The 17,444-nt window shown below is 48.7% G+C and overlaps 1 protein-coding gene across 2 annotated transcripts in view; it reads right to left on the minus strand.

Moving 5' to 3' along the window:
- Positions 1–15,477: 15,477 nt before the first annotated feature.
- The window catches only part of Rgs10 (regulator of G protein signaling 10), a 40,131-nt gene continuing 38,164 nt past the window's right edge, over positions 15,478–17,444 (minus strand). For both annotated transcript variants that reach the window (XM_069988137.1, XM_069988138.1), the window contains exon 5: positions 15,478–15,938. In XM_069988137.1, the coding sequence (XP_069844238.1) occupies positions 15,792–15,938 (147 nt within the window). In that variant the 3' untranslated portion in view covers positions 15,478–15,791. The remainder of the gene's footprint in view (positions 15,939–17,444) is intronic.

A 17,444-nucleotide genomic window follows, 5' to 3' on the forward strand; every position in this document is an offset into this window, starting at 1 on the left:
TAGACACCAGACTCTGAGTTGATTCAAATTCCTCACCTGAATCATATAAAAGGAGAGACTCCTACCACTGACCCACAGTGGCATGCCCAGGCCTGGGTCCTGACACTACCAGGGTGTATGTGTCACAGATGCCTGACAATAAACTCCCTGGTGACTCTGTCCCTGGGGCTTCAGCTCATCCTCTGCTTCACATAACCCACTGGAACTGCCGTCCTTTCAGAGCCACTAAGCATCCATGCCTGGACACAACCTTGCCTGAAGTCAGCGCTGCCCCTTGAACCACTGCTATGCTCCAGAGAGGACTCCCCCTCTGATCCAGGCTAGCACTTCACCACTTGAGCCGCAGCCCCGCTCTCAGGGACTTTCCTGCCAGGTTCAAACTGGGATCCTCAGATCTCAGCCTCCTGAGTAGCTAGGATTACAGGTGTGAGACGCTGGTCTGGGCTGGACTGCTTTTTAATACCACAGAGACTCAGCAGCTCTGTGACTGGCTGTAACTAGTATCTAATCTGCACAGACTCCTTTTGCATCTGTAAAATCTATCTAGGCTCTTGCCTAAGCAAGCCTGGCAGGCTACTTTACCCCCTCCCTGGCTGTTCGGTCACCTCTCCATTATCCTAAAGCTTACAGTGCGATCTGAGAGTCCCTGTTAGTAATTAAGATTAGAATGAAGAACCCTGCTCACCACTGGCCTAAGCTATCAAGTGAGCTGGGCAGTACTTGGTGTATTAATGCCAACAAAATTGACATTGTTTGTGAGTTTGTTGTTCATAGGTTCTGACATCGCGGAAAGATACAGGAGTGTCCATCTATATTTCTGACTTAGCCTGCTCACAACAGCAGGTTTCCAGGTTCTGCTGACACAGGCTCAGGTGAGGCCTGAATCCCTGGGACATCCTGCGGCTGGTCACCTGACCACCATGAGTGCTCTAGGGAGCACGGATGTTCCTCCTGCCCTTTGAGGCTGTGTGGAAAATGTCTGACTTCTGCCCAGGCCAGCTTCCCAGGGACTGGCCTCCTCTGTCCCCACTGATTCCCCCCCCCCTGCAACGGGGCCATTGGTGACCAGGGAGATGACAGGAAAGCATCTACACTGGCCGAGAAGAGAACAGGGGCCCCCAAGGCTCTAGAACATGGAAGATTTTAAGGAAAATAATTTGAATTGGATCAACCAGATTTTCCAATGGTTTCTTCACCCATCTCAGACTGTTACTTTCCAGAATAGCATGAGGGAAATTTTGCAGTCAATCTGGAAGGCAGCAGAGTGGACCAGGCGCTGGGCTCAGTGAAGTAGCACAGAGTAAAGCTGAAGAATTCTCTGCATCCAGACTCTACTTCATCTTTCAGACACAGCGGCTCTGCTGGCCTCACCAGGAGGAGCGTAAGTTTCAGTGCCCTAAGCACAGCTGATCGGGAAAGCACTGTATAAACACAGGGGTTACTGTTATTTACATGAAAGAATAAAGAAACTCCACAAGGTCTCCAATATTTCCATGTAAAATGTTAATGATAGTGCTGGGAAGGTGGCTCAGTGGCAGAGTGCTTGCCTAGCATGCATGAAGCCCTGCGTTCGATTTCTCAGTACCACATACATAGAAAAAGCTGGAAGTGGTGCTGTGGCTCAAAAGGTAGAGTGGTAGCCTTGAGCAAAAGAAGCTCAGGGACAGTGCCCAGGCCCTGAGTTCAAGCCCCAGGAATGGCAAAAAAAAAAAAAAATGTTAATGATTCACCAAGGAAATAGAGGAATTTTCATTGAAAAAGAGTGCCAATGCTGTGGCTCGCCTTGAGCTGAAGAGTTGAAGGACAGCACCCAAGCCCAGAGTTCAAGCCCCACAACCACAACCACCACCACCACCACCACCAACAACAACAACCGAAAAAGAGTCCCAAAAATGTCTCCAACATTCTGAGTTTTGGAGAAAATGGCTTCATTTAGTGTGAGGTGGGGAAGGGACCAAAAATCTCAGGAACTCTGTGACTCTGCTCCAGACCTGCTCTGCTCTAGTTCAAGCCAGATGTCCAATGCAAATGTTCCTTTTCGCTCAGGTGCTAGAGGAACTTGAGGCTAGGCTTGTTCAGCTCTGGGCCAGCCCAGCCCCGAGGTTGGTGACTATCACCCTAGGCATCTTCAGCCAGCAGGGTTTCGAGAGAGTGGATTGGTGAGAGCCATCGCAGGCTACCACCATTCACTGCCTAGGTTCACTAAGCCTTTGTCCTTTCCATTTTCTTTCTGAAAGCAAACTGTCTCTCAGAGGTGACCCAAAGGACTTAACTAATCTGTAGAGGATCTGCAGGGCCTAGATTTGTTTAAAGCTTATTGATGTTTGCCTTGAAGTTCCAATGACCCACTCCTCCTCTTCCCACAAGATTGCTATGGAGGCGTTGTGTGTGTGTGTGTGTGTGTGTGTGTGTGTGTATGTGTGTGTGTGTGTGGTTCTGTGTGTGGTTCTGTATGTGGTTCTGTGTGGTTGTGTGCCAGGATTGGGGCTTGAATTGTGAGATTTGATCTCTTGCATGGCTTTTTCCACTTAAGGCTGGTACTCTACCACTTGAGCCACACCTTCATTTCCTGCCTTTTGCTGGTTAGTTGGAGATGAGTTTCTCAGTTTTGTCTGCCAAGGCTGCTTTGGCTATGGATCCTCAGACTCAGCTTCTTGAATAGCTAGGATTACAGGCATGAGGCATCAGTACCCAGACCTGTGGGCCATAGTTGATAGAAAAGAACCAAGGTCTGAGCCTGAGGTGTGGAGTGAGGGGTTCCTACCTAAGAAAGGGCATAGATTACCGGGCCAGGATCCAGAAGGACTGGTCTCTGTCCATCAGCAGTGGCTGTTCCTGTCCTGTCCTCATCTGAGCGAGGACCTGATCTGGACTTTGTTGCTTAAGGACCTACCTTCATGGTTGCTAAGCTAATGGTGACATTCCTGGATGGCCCGGGGTTAGCCACCTATAAAACCACACACCTGTGCATGAAGCAGAGTGGAGATGGCTAAGGGACTCAGAGAGAGAAAATGGCTTCAGTCACCTAAGCCAAGTCAGGCCCCGGAAGAGGGGCTGGCCTCTTTTTTCTAACAGCTGATGCAGAAAGCAAAATGACTAAGACAAACACAGAACCCACCCAAACTTGCTGAGTTTTTTATATATAGCAAACTGAAGAACTTACCTCGGGAGTCTTTACTCGCTTGCCTTGGTGAAGCCATGAGCAATGCCTGCAACCACTAGACGATGGAAGATGCGGCAATGTGGGGGGCCAGGTGTGCTCCCTCAGTCCTCTCGGAGAGGAAGCCCCATCTTCGTGCTCTATGGAGACAAGTCTCCGGAGACTGGCAGGATGCACTGCAGGTGCATTGCATCCCTAGAACCTTGCAGCCCATGTCTTCATCCAAATTTCTCAAAACAAAGTTGTACAGGGTTGGCTGAGCAGGCTTGGCGAGCCCAAACCCTGCACGTTCCGAGCAAATCTGGCCCCTGAGGATTTCCTGGAACATCAATTCCAGGCCTTGGCAATCTCTTGCCTGATAAGAAAGAGAATCCATGTGTTCCAGGGGCCTTGGACTGTGGTTCGTGGTAGGAGCATTGGGCCACTGTGTAAGTTTGACCCCTAGAGAATCAATAGCTAAGATCAGCTAGGTGGGCATTCCATGTGTATGTGACTGGCCCTCACTAAAAAGCCCCAGACATCAAGGCTTGGCGAGCTACTCTGCTTGCCAATATGGTGTGTGTGTTTCCACCTATGTCCTGTGACCAGAGAACTATGTCCTGCTGACTCCACTGGGACAGAACAACTGGAAACTTCCATCTGACCACTCCTGGACTTCACCCTGGAGCTTTGCCTTCAATCAACTTGTCATTCCTGCAGCTGGGATTATCAGACATCATGCCCATTCCACGGCTCCCGACCTATCCACAGAGACACCCAAAGGTCACTGCAAACTCACAGGAGCCCCAGGGAACATTTGAAATCTTCGAGGGCAATATGGTGACAGTCGACCCTGGGTGAGCTACCTCTGGGGAGGCATAGTTTCTACGCACGACCGCATTACCTGCCTTTTGAAGGAGTCACACCTTTACACAGCTGTGTTTTCTGTGCTGCTGGGATTAAACCCACCAGAGGTGTTGCACGCATGGTTGCCATTGTTACAATGCAACCCGTTATTTATGTCATTGGATCAAAAGTCAGTGGGGGACTGAAATTAGCTGATGATGTCAATTCGATTCCAAAGTTTGAGAAGCTATGGTATACTCATTGTCTCACACATCCCATTAGTAATTTGGGTTATTTTAAGATAGAGGCAATCCCCCCCTTTTTAATTTGTGAATACTATTCTTTACCAATAACTACTGGTACTTTAAAACACAAACCCTTGCCAAGACTTTTGGACCTAACTTTTTTTTTGGTCAGTCAACAGGCTTGGACTCTGGGCCTGGGTGCTGTTCCTTAGCTCTTCAGCTCAAGGCGAGCGCTCTACCACTTGAGCCACAGCGCCACTTCCCATTTTCTGGTGGTTTATTGGAAATAAACAGATTTTCCTGCCTGGGCTGGCTTTGAACCATCCTCAGAGCTCAGCCTCCTGAATACCTAGAATTATAGGCATGACCCACTGGCGCCCAGAACTTTTTTTTAAACATAAAGTATTTGGTTCAGTTTATTTTGTTCCATTCTTGTTTGGTTCAAAGATAAAAATTACTGAGACACTGTATTATAAACTAAGAAAACTGCCTTTGTACTAATGGGCAAGGTCAGCCTAAGTACTACTATTTCCTTCTCAGAAGTGAGAGAAATACATTTAAAAGATACCAAGAAAAAAAAAATCTAGAATAAAGGGAATTTTGTGTTCTACTTGGCTTCAAAAACAAAAACAAAAATATCAAGCCAGTTGTTTGGTAGCTTACGCCTGTAATCCTAGCTGCTCAGGAGGCTGAGATCTGGAGGCTCTTGGTTTGAAGACAGTCCAGGCAGAACATTTGTGTCTTTGAAAAAAATCGTATCTTAAAACTAATCACCCATGCAACAGTAATAAGACGTACAGTGGTGAGTCTGACGCCCTTCTGAGAGAAATGCTTGCCCTTATGGAAAAGGCTCCAGGTTGCTGCTTGGCCCTCCCACAGGGGGAGGACATTGTGAGATGTCCGTCTAGAAGGAAGTGGACCCTCACCAGTCACCAGGCTGCCAGTGCCTTGAACAGATTGCTTGGTCTCCAGAACTGTGAGCAGTAAGTTTCCCATGTTTATAAGCCACTGTACCTAGCGTAGCTTGTTACAGTGCCCAGACGGACTAAGCCAACAACACTTTAAAAACTGGGCCCCAAGCTGGGCGCTGACGACTCATATCTGTAATCCTAGCTACTCAAGAAGCTGAGATCTGAGGATCGTGGTTAAAAGCCAGCCTGAGCAGGAAAGTCTGAGGAACTCTTATCTCCAATTCATCACCAGAAAACCAGAAGTGGAGCTTTGGCTTAAAGTGGTAGAGAACTAGTCTTGGGCAGAAAAGCTCAGGGACAGCACCCAGGCCCTGAGTTCAAGCCCCACAACCACCACCAGCAACAACAACAAAAACTGGACCCCAGGTGCTAGAAGTATTCCCTGTTGGACCCACTGCGGGTAACAGGTATACGGGCAAATACACACTCACTAAGCTGCCCACTGAGGATCTGTGCACTTTACTGAACATTAATTATACCTTTATCTAAAGAAATATGTTCTCATGGCTGGGAATGTGGCTCTGTGCTTGCCTTGCATGCATGAACCCCTGGGTTCGATTCTTCAGTACCACATAAACAGAAAAGGCCAGAAGTGGCACTGTGGCCCAAGTGGTAGAGTGCTAACCTTGAGCAAAAAGAAGCTAGACAGTGCCCAGACGCTGAGTTCAAGCCCCAGGACTGGCAAATAAATAAGTAAATAAATAAACAAATATGTTCTCAACCAGGTGCTGGTGGCTCACACCTATAATTATAGCTATTCAGGAGACTGAGATCTGAGGATCATGGGTCAAAGCTATCCTGGGCAGTAAAGTCTGTGAGACTCTTACCTCCAATTAACCAGCAAAAAGCGGAAATGGAGTTGTGCCTCAAGTGGTAGAGCACCAGTCTTAAGTGAAAAAGCTCAGGGACAACATCCACGCCGAGTTCAAGCCCAATGACAGACAGACAGAAAAGTGTTCTTCACAATGGAAAAAAATCCAGAGAACTAAGGAAAACAGAGTGAAAGTCTAGCTTATTTTGGAAGATGCTGAAATAAAACTACATTTCAGAATAATACTCAACATAAAAGATGAGGACTTGGATACATGCTTTTTAAGTCAGAGAAACTGGGTATCTCCACTGTTTTGAAATGTTTAAGCTTCTAGGTACACAGTTAATCGTTTCTTGATCTCTTTCATATAACTCTAGTACATGAAAGTTTTTGTGCAAACTCTTGCTGTTCTTTAAGTAATAAATCTACATCAAAATATTGCTTCCAAGCACTAAAAATTAGTCACTGATTTTTTAAAATGTATAACTTGAACAGAAGTCTCTCAACCATGGCTCTCTGGGATATTTGGGGTCCATGCGGCCAGCTGGGGTCCAATTAGGACAGAGGGTCAAAAACCAGTGGGAGGAGCTGGAAGAAAACCTCCGTGTGCCTCCAGGAAGTGCCTCAGACCCTCCTCTGCTTTCTAGAACAGCCCTGAAACCCAGGACTAGAAGAGGACCAGATGCAGCCGCCCCTACCCAGCTCAGCCTCTGTGCCCTCACACTGGAAGCCAGGCCAGGGGTTCTGGTGACTGGGCAGGAATCTGGCAGTTTCATGGCTGCCCTCTTGGACCTGAGATTAGGACGAAATCCCTCAACACGGGGCCTGGGGAGAGGACACCTCTGGACACCTTTCTGGGAGACAGTCCAGGCTCCTCCCACTTAGAGCCCCCCCACCCTTGCAATCCCATGGCTCTCTCCTCCACGGCTCACTATCTCCCTCCTGAGGTAGAGCTGGGAACTTCAAGGAGGCTTCAGTAAAACAGGCAGGGGCCTTCTGTCAGGCAGGCGGGCAGCTCTCTGGGAATTTTCCTGCTTGCGGAAGGGAAGTCACAGAGATCCAGACGGTTCCTCCAAGGAGCAGTTACTGGATCCTCTTCCCTTTCTACCAGATACAACCAATCTGGAAAGGATGCAGTGCGGCTCCCAGCTTTTCACTACTTCCCCTAAAGCGGCTCTCCTCCCCCCTCAGTGACCTCCCCTTCTTCCAGTCTGGCCACTTGATGAGGAACCTGATTTCCGGGTAGAAGTGACCACCCCGGGCCAGACCCTACTCACTCACTCACTCTGGATTCTTCCTGGAGCTGGCCAAACAACAAAGGGGACAGTGTGTGTTGGGGAGGAGCAGGTGACAAAAAGCCCCAGCCATAGAACAGGAATCTCTACCTCGACAGTGTGACACTGACCTGACCACCCAACCCCTCTGTCGCTGGGTAGCCCCATAATGATCTCCATTTATTGAGAAACCTATGGCGTAGCACGGCGCTCCACTTGCGACATCCAGTGACTGAGGGACTCTAATGGAGTACTGTGGTTGGAATGTTTGTGTCCTTCTAAACTTCATGTGTTGAAATCTAAGTGCCGATGTGATAGTGATGAGAGTGGATGGACCCAGACACCCAGATGGAGCCAATGTCATGATCTTGGATTTATTGGCTTCCAAAATGCGAGCAATACATTTCTGTTGTTTATCAGTTACCTAGGCTAGACTATCTTGTCCTTGCAACCCAAAGAGGCTAAATCATAGCTACCAACATTATCACTGACAGGCGAGGGAAGATACATGACTTTCCCAAGATCACGCAGCTAGTAACTGACAGAGCCAGGTTACAACTGAGGCTGTAGAATGCCATGGTATATTGTAACCAAAATTCCTGTGATAACCCCAGCAAAGTAACAATGATGTTAAAAGTCAGCCAGGCACGGGTGGTTCACACTTGTAATTCTAGCTACTCAGGAGGCTGAGATCTGAGGATAGTGGTTTAAAGATAGCCTGGGCAGGAAAGTCCATGAGACTCTTATCTCCAGTTACCTACCTAAAAGCTGGAAGTGGAGCTGTGGCTCAAGTGGTAGAGTGCTAGCCTTGAGAATAAAAGCTCATGGACAGAGCCCAGGCCCCAAGTTCAAGCCCCAAGACTGGCACAACATACAAGAAAGAAAGAAAGAAAGAAAGAACGAAAGAAAGAAAGAAAGAAAGAAAGAAAGAAAGAAAGAAAGAAAGAAAGAAAGAAAGAAAGAAAGAAAAAGAAAGGGAAGGAAGGAAGAAAGAAAGAAAGGGAAGGAAGGAAGGGAAGGAAGGAAGGGAAGGAAGGAAGGAAGGAGAAAGAGAGAAAAAGAAAAGAAGAAAGAAAGAAGGAAGGAAGGAAGGAAGAAAGAAAGAAGGAAAGAAAGAAGAAAGGAAGGAAGGAAGGAGGAAGGAAGGAGAAAGAGAGAGAAAGAAAGGAAGAAAGAAGGAAGGAAGGAAGGAAGGAAGGAAGAAAGTAAGAATGAATGAAAGAAAGAAAGAAAAAGAAAGGGAGGAAGGAAGGAAAGTAATTGATAAGGGTTCTTTGGCTGCTAAGGTGGGAGAGCCCTGCACATTACTAAAGATGCGTGCACATTTCCATGTCTCTGGACTGAAGTGACCCTGACACCCAAGAAAATGCAGAGAAAGCGCCTCTCAGAGATACAGGAGACTCTTGGGAAACCAGGATCTCCCCTCTGTAATCAACCCAGTCTGTAAATACTTTCAAGTCAGCCCGCAGCATGGCATCTGTTCCCAGTCCCTAAGAGGGACCGAGGGTGACAAGTGGACCAAAAGCCACATATTTGCAAAGTCATCCTTCCTCTAGAGACAAAAAAAAAAAAAAGCAAATTCTTTTACTGGGAACAACTCTATCAAGCCGACATCTGTTAGTCTGAAGAGATCTGTATGCCATAACAATTTAAAAAACAGAGTTTAAATGCTTAAATAAGACGAAAACAGTTTGCCTACATTGCAAAACAGCTATAAACTGTGCTGGAATTAGCACAAGGGAAACATTTAGCTTCCAGATCATCTTAAAACAGGACTTTTTTTTTTTTGGATGGTGTGTAACTATGTTTATTGGCATGAAAAGATGCTCATGATCTATGGCTAATGGTGATGGGAGGGGGAGGAGGAGAAGTTGCAAACATGCAGTGCACTGGCTCCACCTCCTTGGCTGGGGCCATGCCCCTCATCTTGTCCTATAGAAGAAAAAGAAAAATGGATCCTGATTGGGTAGGCAGCGACTTGCCCCAGAAACTGTCATATCATCTATAGAATGAACACAGATTTGGCTGAGCTGGAACCTAGCCTAGGTACAGTGAAAGGGGGAAGGGCCCTGGGGGTCTAAAGACCAGAGTACTCCCTACACCCAGTGACCTGTGACAGGTTCATCCCCGGGGACCGTGCACAGAGGGGGGATGCAAGGCGCCGCGGCATCCCACGTGGGAGGTGCTCGGGAAGTGCAGCATCCTCTGGTCCTCCGATCCGTATGAACACAACATGGGTGGCCATCCGAGGTGCCAGGCGGAGAATGAGATGGACTGCAATTTCACATCCTGGCCTGTTGCACACTCAGACACTCACTCAGGGGACATTTCCAGTGTCCCTACAGTGTGGCCCTCTGGGGTCAGCAACACAGTGAGACCAACTTGAGACCTGTCCTTGAGGGAGCAGCAACCGTGACCATCCGTACATCAGACTCTGAAGGAGTCAGGAGAGGCTCAGGGCCAAGGGGCCGGCCAGGGGGTCTTCAGCAATGTATTTTCCTAGGAGCTCTGATGAGAGGGCAAGGAATGGCAGCCGAGATCAGAGGATCTCCCCCCCTTCCTGGTGCCAAGACCTTCAAGATCAGCCTCGCCCTTGCTTTTCAGATCTGACACAAGGCCCAAGAGACTTGGAAGAAGGTATGGAACTCCCTCACAGCCATGAATGTTCATTCTGAGCATGAGGAAGAGGCACCGGAGGTTAAACAGAGTGAGCTGGCAGCCAGGCTTGTGCTTTTTAACTGGTGCTGGCTGACAGCGGACAGTGCAGAGGGCAGGACAGGCAGAGGCCACGCAGCCGCCGGACCGGAAACGGGCAGCCTGCCTGAGCCACGGCTGAGAGACGGGATTACGGGGCAGCTGTATCTTATGGGAGCTGGAAAAGGGGCCCTGCTAACAGCAGGACCCCTTCTCATCCAGACCCTGACCCAGAGGTCCCGACGAGAGAGACTCCACCCTTCTGTGTAACTGGGGACTTCAAGGCCTGCACTACCTGTGGAACCCCAGGCCAGTCCTGGCTTCTGCCGCAGGACTGGGGACCGTCTCCTCCTGGAGAGTTCTTCCCGCCCTGTCCAGCTTCCGGGCTCCTCAGAGCCCTCACTGCATTGCACCCAGCAAACCTTGCAAAGAAAAGCAACCTTAAAATCCCTGGACACAAATGGGATGACGAGACCCTTCAGCGCTTACGTAAACTCAAGTTCTAGAACACGCACGGCCAAAATGAAAGTAAATAATGACAGACTATGAGTCACGACTGTGCTTGCTTAGTCGTTTGCAAAGCTTGTAAACAAAGGGTCTTCCCAAAGTCAGAGCTGGGGCCTGGGAGCTGGATACCAATCAATCAGTTCCCGACTCCGAAACACATCCAAACACGCGTGGCCTGTGAGCAGAGCCCTGGAGGAAACTCTGCTCACGAAGTCTCGCTGATCCAAAGGCCGCCTGAAGCTGGAAAAGCTTATCCTACTACCGATCTCGTGTCTGCCATTGTTAACGCGAAGCCTCGCAGTCGGATGTTGAGATTCATGGATGCAGATGCGCGCGGCCAGTGGGTCACGGCCCATTAGCCCCACCCCTGGGATCTGATCGCTTTCTGTCTTCTAGCAGCTCCTGGGGAAGTCTCAGGCCATTGCCTGGCCAGTTGTTTCCAAAGCGTGAGATAAATGCTCTTTCTTTTCTCCGGTGACATTTCTGTATCTTTGATTTGATCCAGAATGTAGTAGGTGCTTGTTACCTATCAGCTGAGTGAGAAATGCGCACGTGCGCCAAAAGGCCAGTATTGATCACAGCCCGGCCGTGCATGGGTATTGTTCGGGCAAGTGGAGGGACCACAGAGGCTTGGGCATGGGCCTCGGGCTCCCTCGCTCGTGAGTACTGCCAGCGTGAGTCATGTCATTCATTTTGGTGTTCTCCTCTCAAAAGTTCTCATCCCAAATCTCTGTGCATTAGGCTAAGGGGAAGAAGCACCTGGAAAAGGGAGCTCTATAGTGTAGAAGCCAGGTCGGACCCAGACCCCAGGGAGGAAACAAATCACAGATTGCCCTCAGAAAGCAGAGTTCAGCAGGAGGGAGAATGAGTAGCTACAAGTTACAGAGGAAATGGCCAGCCAGGTTCTGTTCTCCGTACACAAGAAATAGAGATGAGGGTACAAACTATGAACAGCTGGCAACAAATATAGAAGCAGGCAACATGGACTAAGGAGCCTGCGGCAAACTCGTGATGACGCTGGCACGCTGTGTAAGCCGTCAACATGGAGATTACAACACAGGCCCCACCATACACAATACCATGATCTCTGCACATCTTTCTTGGGGTGTGTGTGTGTGTGTGTGTGTGTGTGTGTGTGTGTGTGTGTGTGTGTGTGTGTGTGTGTGTGTGTGTGTGTGTGTGTGTGTGTGTGTGTACCATGATCTCTGCACATCTTTCTTGGTGTGTGTGTGTGTGTGTGTGTGTGTGTGTGTGTGTGTGTGTGTGTGTGTATGTGTATGTGTGTGTGTTGTTGTTGTTGTTGTCAGTCTGGGGCCTGAACTCTGGGCCTGGGTGTTGTCCCTCAGCTCTTCAGCTCAAGACGAGCACTCTACCACTTGAGCCACAGCACCACTTCTGGTTTTCTGGCGGTTAATTGGAGATAAGTCTCACAGACTTTCCTGCCCAGGCTGGCTTTGAACCGCAATTCTCAGATCTCAGCCTCCTGAGTAGCTAGGATGACAGGCGTGAGCCACCGGCGCCCAGCTGTACATCTTTCTTTTATGTCATCTGGTGCTGGCACTGGAGGGACCATCTCTCCCAGGACCAACCAATTCCCAGATCTTAATTAGAGTGTCCCTTTCCCAGGCAAACCAGCCAATCAGAACATATTACCTCCTTTATTAAGTTCTCCTACTCTAAGCCACTAGCCAGCCACCTGCCCTCGTCTGCCCAGGGCCAGGTACCAGGTAACGGAGGACAATTTTTTTTTTTTGGTCAGTTGTGGGGCTTGAACTCTGGGCCTGGGCGCTGTCTCTCAGCTCTTCAGCTCAAGGCAAGCACTCTACCACTTGAACCACAGCACCACTTCCAGTTTTCTGGTGGTTAATTGGAGATGAGTCTGACGGACTTTATTGCCCAGGCTGGCTTTAAACTGTAATCCTTAAATCTCAGCCTCCTGGTGTGAGACACTGGTGCCCAGCTGAACAATTCTTATGCTTCAGAGCCCAGTGAATTAAGCTGATGAGTCAATCCCAACTGCGCTAACCTTTCTGGCCTTCCACAAGAAATCAGCGAACGCTCCTGCCCACATTTCCCCCTCGCTCTGCCCTGGTGCTCCCCTGCACACCATAGTCTGCGTCTCCTCCTCTCAGGAACGGAATGGTGAAATCTCTTTTCAAGGTACTGTCAGGAGTGACCTGTTGGCCTCACTAGACCCAAAGTCTAAAATCAGCATCTCCCATGAATCCGTGGGGCTGTTTTATCTGCACCCCCTCCCCCACTCTCCAGAATCCTGGCACCTAACACACGCCCTAGCACATTGCAGACCTAGTTTAGATACTCTGGGTAGAAGCAAGAATCTGGCTGCATGGAATCTCTACAAGTGACTCTCACTTCTGCAATGAGTTCGAGGCACTGAATTCTGTAAATGATGATCTGTAACCACTCGTAGCCAGGCAGGAGCAGGCGGAGGAGTGGAAACTTTCCTTTAGGCAGACAACCTACTGGTTAACTCTATTTCCTATATCCTAAAAAGGTGTCCAAACCCCGTCATGAAAGGGAAGAAGGCAGAGCTCCGGAGGCCCCCAGTTCTGCTCCAGCCTCTCCCCTCACGGGTCTCTCCGAAAGGAACTGGTCAGTGCCTGCATCTCTCTCCTTCGGCAGGGGTGCTGCGCGCACAGCTACCCTTCTGGCCAGCCAAGGGAAAGCTGGGCTGGAAAAGCTGCCTTGATTTTAGTCTTTACCTTTGCTTTTGGGCAGTAGTGAGGGTTGAAGCAGGAACACTGTCACTTGACAAACTCCACCAGCTTCTTTTTGCGTTGGTTATTTTTAAGATAGGCTCTCATTCTATACTTGTGTTGCCGAGGATGACAGGCATGTGCCACTGTGCCCAGCCATTGTGTTTCTGGGTCACTAGGGACATTTCCCATGATGCATTCCACCACGCCCAGCCACAGGTTTTAATACAGTCTCAAACTTTTGTGTCAGGGCTGCCTTGAGCCACAATATCCCTATCTCCCTATCTCCACCTCCCAATCAGCTAGGAGCCAGAGCCCAGCTTAATCTTTACTCTTTAAAGTGCATCTAGAGGGCTGGGTGTCAGTGGCTCACGCCTGTAATCCTAGCTACTCAGGAGGCTGAGATCTGAGGATCATGGTTCAAAGCCAGTCCAGGCAGGAAAGTCTGCGAGACTCTTACTCCAATGAACCACTCAAAAATGAGAAGTGGCACTGTGCCTCAAAGTGGTAGAGTGCGAGCCTTGAGCAAAGGAGCTCAGGGACAGCTCCCAGGCCCCAAGTTCAAGCCCCAAGATAACAACAAAAAGGTCAATCTGTTCAGCTAGGCAGTGACTACATTTCTCTGATGACAGGGCCCTTGGGCGCTATGCTCTCTATCACTGTCTCATCCCCGAGTTCACAGAAGAGACAGACACAGGAGACTTATCTGGGCCGTATCTGAGGAGGGCGGAGAATCGGCTGACATGCTCAGTTGGTTGTTCCTGACTGGCTTGCCCAAGGCCATCCCTTCTCCAGGACCGAGAGGAACGGACAGGAGGAATATGACCACAAAGCTGAGACAGCACTTCTGGTTCGAATCTAAGCCAAGGGTATGGCAGAGGCACCAGGGATCTGGAAAACTGCAGAGAAGTCTTGGTAGGAAAGGTCACTAGGTCACCAGTAGGGTAACTGAGCAAACAGATGTACCCAGCACAGGACCAGTTTATGCTTTATCACAGGCATTAGCATAATTACTAAACTCATCCCCCCCCCTCCTGCATTTATCTTGAAAGGGTCATTATTTGGTTGATAAACTATACAATTACTTCCACATCAGGGAATTTTGCAGTCAGGAAAGTCTGAGTTGGAGGCTCACAAACCACAGAGGCTTGTTGCTTTGTCTGTTCAAAGAGGAGTTGAGGGCTAAGCAAACGTTCTAGGGGAGGCCCGCAGACAGCAGGGACATTAGCCGGAGGGTTCTGAAGCTAATCAGGAGCCCCAGAGGCCTCCACTGTAACAGAGGAGTTATCTGAGCTGACTACAGCCCCGAGGCCAGCAGGGCTCCACTCCCAGTCTCTTCTCAGGAGGCATGCCTTACAGCACTTGTTCATTGCTAGAATCTCAAGCCAAGAGTTATCAAGTCCAGCAAAGGCAGGAACAGAGAAGAAAGGGCCAGGATCAGTCCCCACGTGGGTTACAGTTATGAAGCCAACTCCATCTTCAGCACATGCGTGGTCTTTCCCGCCCACTGGATATCACCTGCAGCAGCCCTGGTGCCCTGAACAAGTCCCCATTTGTCTCTTTGTTCTTCCTGGTTGAGATCATGTTTCTGTCAAGTTGAACTATTTATCTGTGTTGCATGAAATGTCAAGGATTTCGAGTAAAACAGGGACCAACCCACACACAAGGAATAATAACCCTTCAATGACACTTACACTCAACTCACATCTTTAGCAGCTGTTAGTGATTCATTTTCTTTCTCCAACACAGGAACCTGCTCTCAGGAAATATTGAATTTAAAAGGTAGTGGGCTGCTGGTGGCTCACGCATGAATCCTAGCTGCTCAAGAGGCTCAGAGCTGAGGATTGTGGTTTGAAGCCAGCAAGAGCAGGAAAGTCTGTGACACTAACCTCCAATGAACCACTAAAAAGCTGGAGGTGGAGGAGTGGCTCAAGTAGCGGAGCACCAGACTTGAGTGAAAATGGTAAAGGATAGTGTCCGGGCCCTGAATTCAAGTCCCAAGACACACACACACACACACACACACACACACACACACACACACTAACACACAATACTCTCCATAGTCTGAGTCTGTCAGATCAGCTCCATTCTTGCGCACACACACACACACACACACACACACACACACACACACACAGAGTAATTAACACACAATACTCTCCATAGTCTGAGTCTGTCAGATCAGCTCCATTCTTGGGATAATTTGCCAAGTGAACCCGAGGAGGACATGCGTGTGAAGGACGGAGAGAAGCTAAGGAGGCAGGCCAAAGTTAAAGGAGGCTGTCACGTGTTGCCTGGTGGCCTCACATGAAGTTTAATTAAGTGTCCAGTGTTGAGAATCTCATTTGTTCTGTGAGCTGAAACTTCAAAGCTACTTGGGTTTTGTTTCTTTTTGTTTTTTTTTTTATGTAAGATTAGCCATCATGCAAAACTTACTGGTCAAGCAGTTAATAAAATATACATATCCCAGAAAGGGTTCTGTATATTTCAGTCCTGGCACATGACAAAGCAATGAGAACCCCCACAGTCGTGAGAGGGGCCCTTTCCCCGTAGGCAGAGGCAGCAGTCCTGGTCTTGGGGGTGCTCATGTGTTGTAAATTCTGGAAGCTCGCTTCGCTGCAGTTTGAGCATCGGACGTCTCTTCTTCCTCTTCCTCGGTTCGCTTGTGTTTCAAAAACAAGTCAGACTTTAAGAAGCGGCTGTAGCTGTCGTACTTCATGAGATTGAAGATCTAAGTGGGAAAGAAAAAAAGTCTGATGGCTGTGACTAATCCAGACTATAAATCACCCTTTCAAATATTTACGTGGGCCAAAGAATACAAATAACTGTACAGAAACACATACACAGCAAGCTAAAGCAAGGTGTCAGCTAAACAAGGCAGATTTCCTGGTTGCTTGTGCAGTGATCTCAATGGGCTATATAATTTATTTTTATTTTATTTTTGTCAATCTTGGGACTTGAACTCAGGGCCTGCGCGCTGTCCCTGAGCTCTTTTGGTCAAAGCTAGCACTCTACCACTTTAAGCCACAGCAGCACTTCTGGTTTTCTGGCGGTTCAGTGGAGATAAGAGTCTCATAGACTATCCTGGGCTGGCTTTAAACAGCAATCCTCAGAGCTCAGCCTATTGAGTAGTTAGGATTACATGCGTGAACCACCAGCATCCAGTTGACTATACTATTTGAAGAGACGCATGGAACAACTATCTTTATTCTCCATGGAAGCAGAGATTCATACAGCACTGATTCATATGCTCATGTTAGAAGGTTTTTTAAAGCATCTCTGTAACACCGGGCTATTTCCCCAAAAGCTGAGATAGCAGTACAGAAACCTTTTCTGTGTTCAAAGGTCACTCATATCAGATGAAACCAAGATTGTGAACACCCCCAGTAAGTCCAGCATGAGAAACTCCAAGCCTATTATGTCAAAAACAGAAGATGTATTCAATGTAGGGCAGCAGGGTTAAAATACAGCTTAGGCCAGGAGAGGCTCTGGGTACAGGTCTAGGCCAGAATTCAAACCTGTGCAAACAGACAGGCTACGGATTCTAGAAAGGATTTTTAGCCAGAGCACCAGTGACTCATGCCTGTAATCCTAGATATTCAAGAAGCTAAGGTCTGAGATCATGGTTCTAAGCCAGCCTGGGAAGAAAGTTCATGAGACTCTTAACTTCCAATTAACCACTAAAAAAAAGTCAGAAATGATGCTTTGGTTCAAGTGGTAGAGAGCTAGCCTTCAGTGAAAAAGGTAAAGAACTGCACCTAGGCCCTGAGTTCAAGCCCCAATACCAGCACAAATAAAGAGAGGAGGGAGAGGAGAGAGAGCACGAAAGGGAGAGGGAGAGCCCCACCCCCCACTCCCCCTCGCACAATCAGCAGGCTGCCATCTGCCAGTACCACAGGTGTCCCCCTAGCTGCACGTCGCCTCTCTTCTGAGCCAGCATCCCTAACCCCAGCACCCACCCAAAACCAATCCTGCACCGCTGGTGCCCTGGCCCCTCAGCCTCTCTACCAGGAAGGTAGAGAAAGAAGAAGATTTTTTAAAAAGCATTTCTCTGCTGTCTCCAGGGCATGATCTCCTTTTGAGAAATTCCTCACCCTCCATCTCTCTGACCTTTCAACCTAACTTTAAAGACATTCCACAGGACCAGGCTCACCACTCACCGCCAGGCCTTCTCTTGGGGCACCAACAGGGGCTCAAGCACCTGGAAAGTTCCAGAGCTGTCACATTGCCAGTCCAC

Source organism: Dipodomys merriami, unplaced genomic scaffold (assembly GCF_024711535.1).
Source record: "Dipodomys merriami isolate MVZ:Mamm:240054 unplaced genomic scaffold, mDipMer1.0.p SCAF_35, whole genome shotgun sequence".
Classification (NCBI taxonomy): domain Eukaryota; kingdom Metazoa; phylum Chordata; class Mammalia; order Rodentia; family Heteromyidae; genus Dipodomys; species Dipodomys merriami.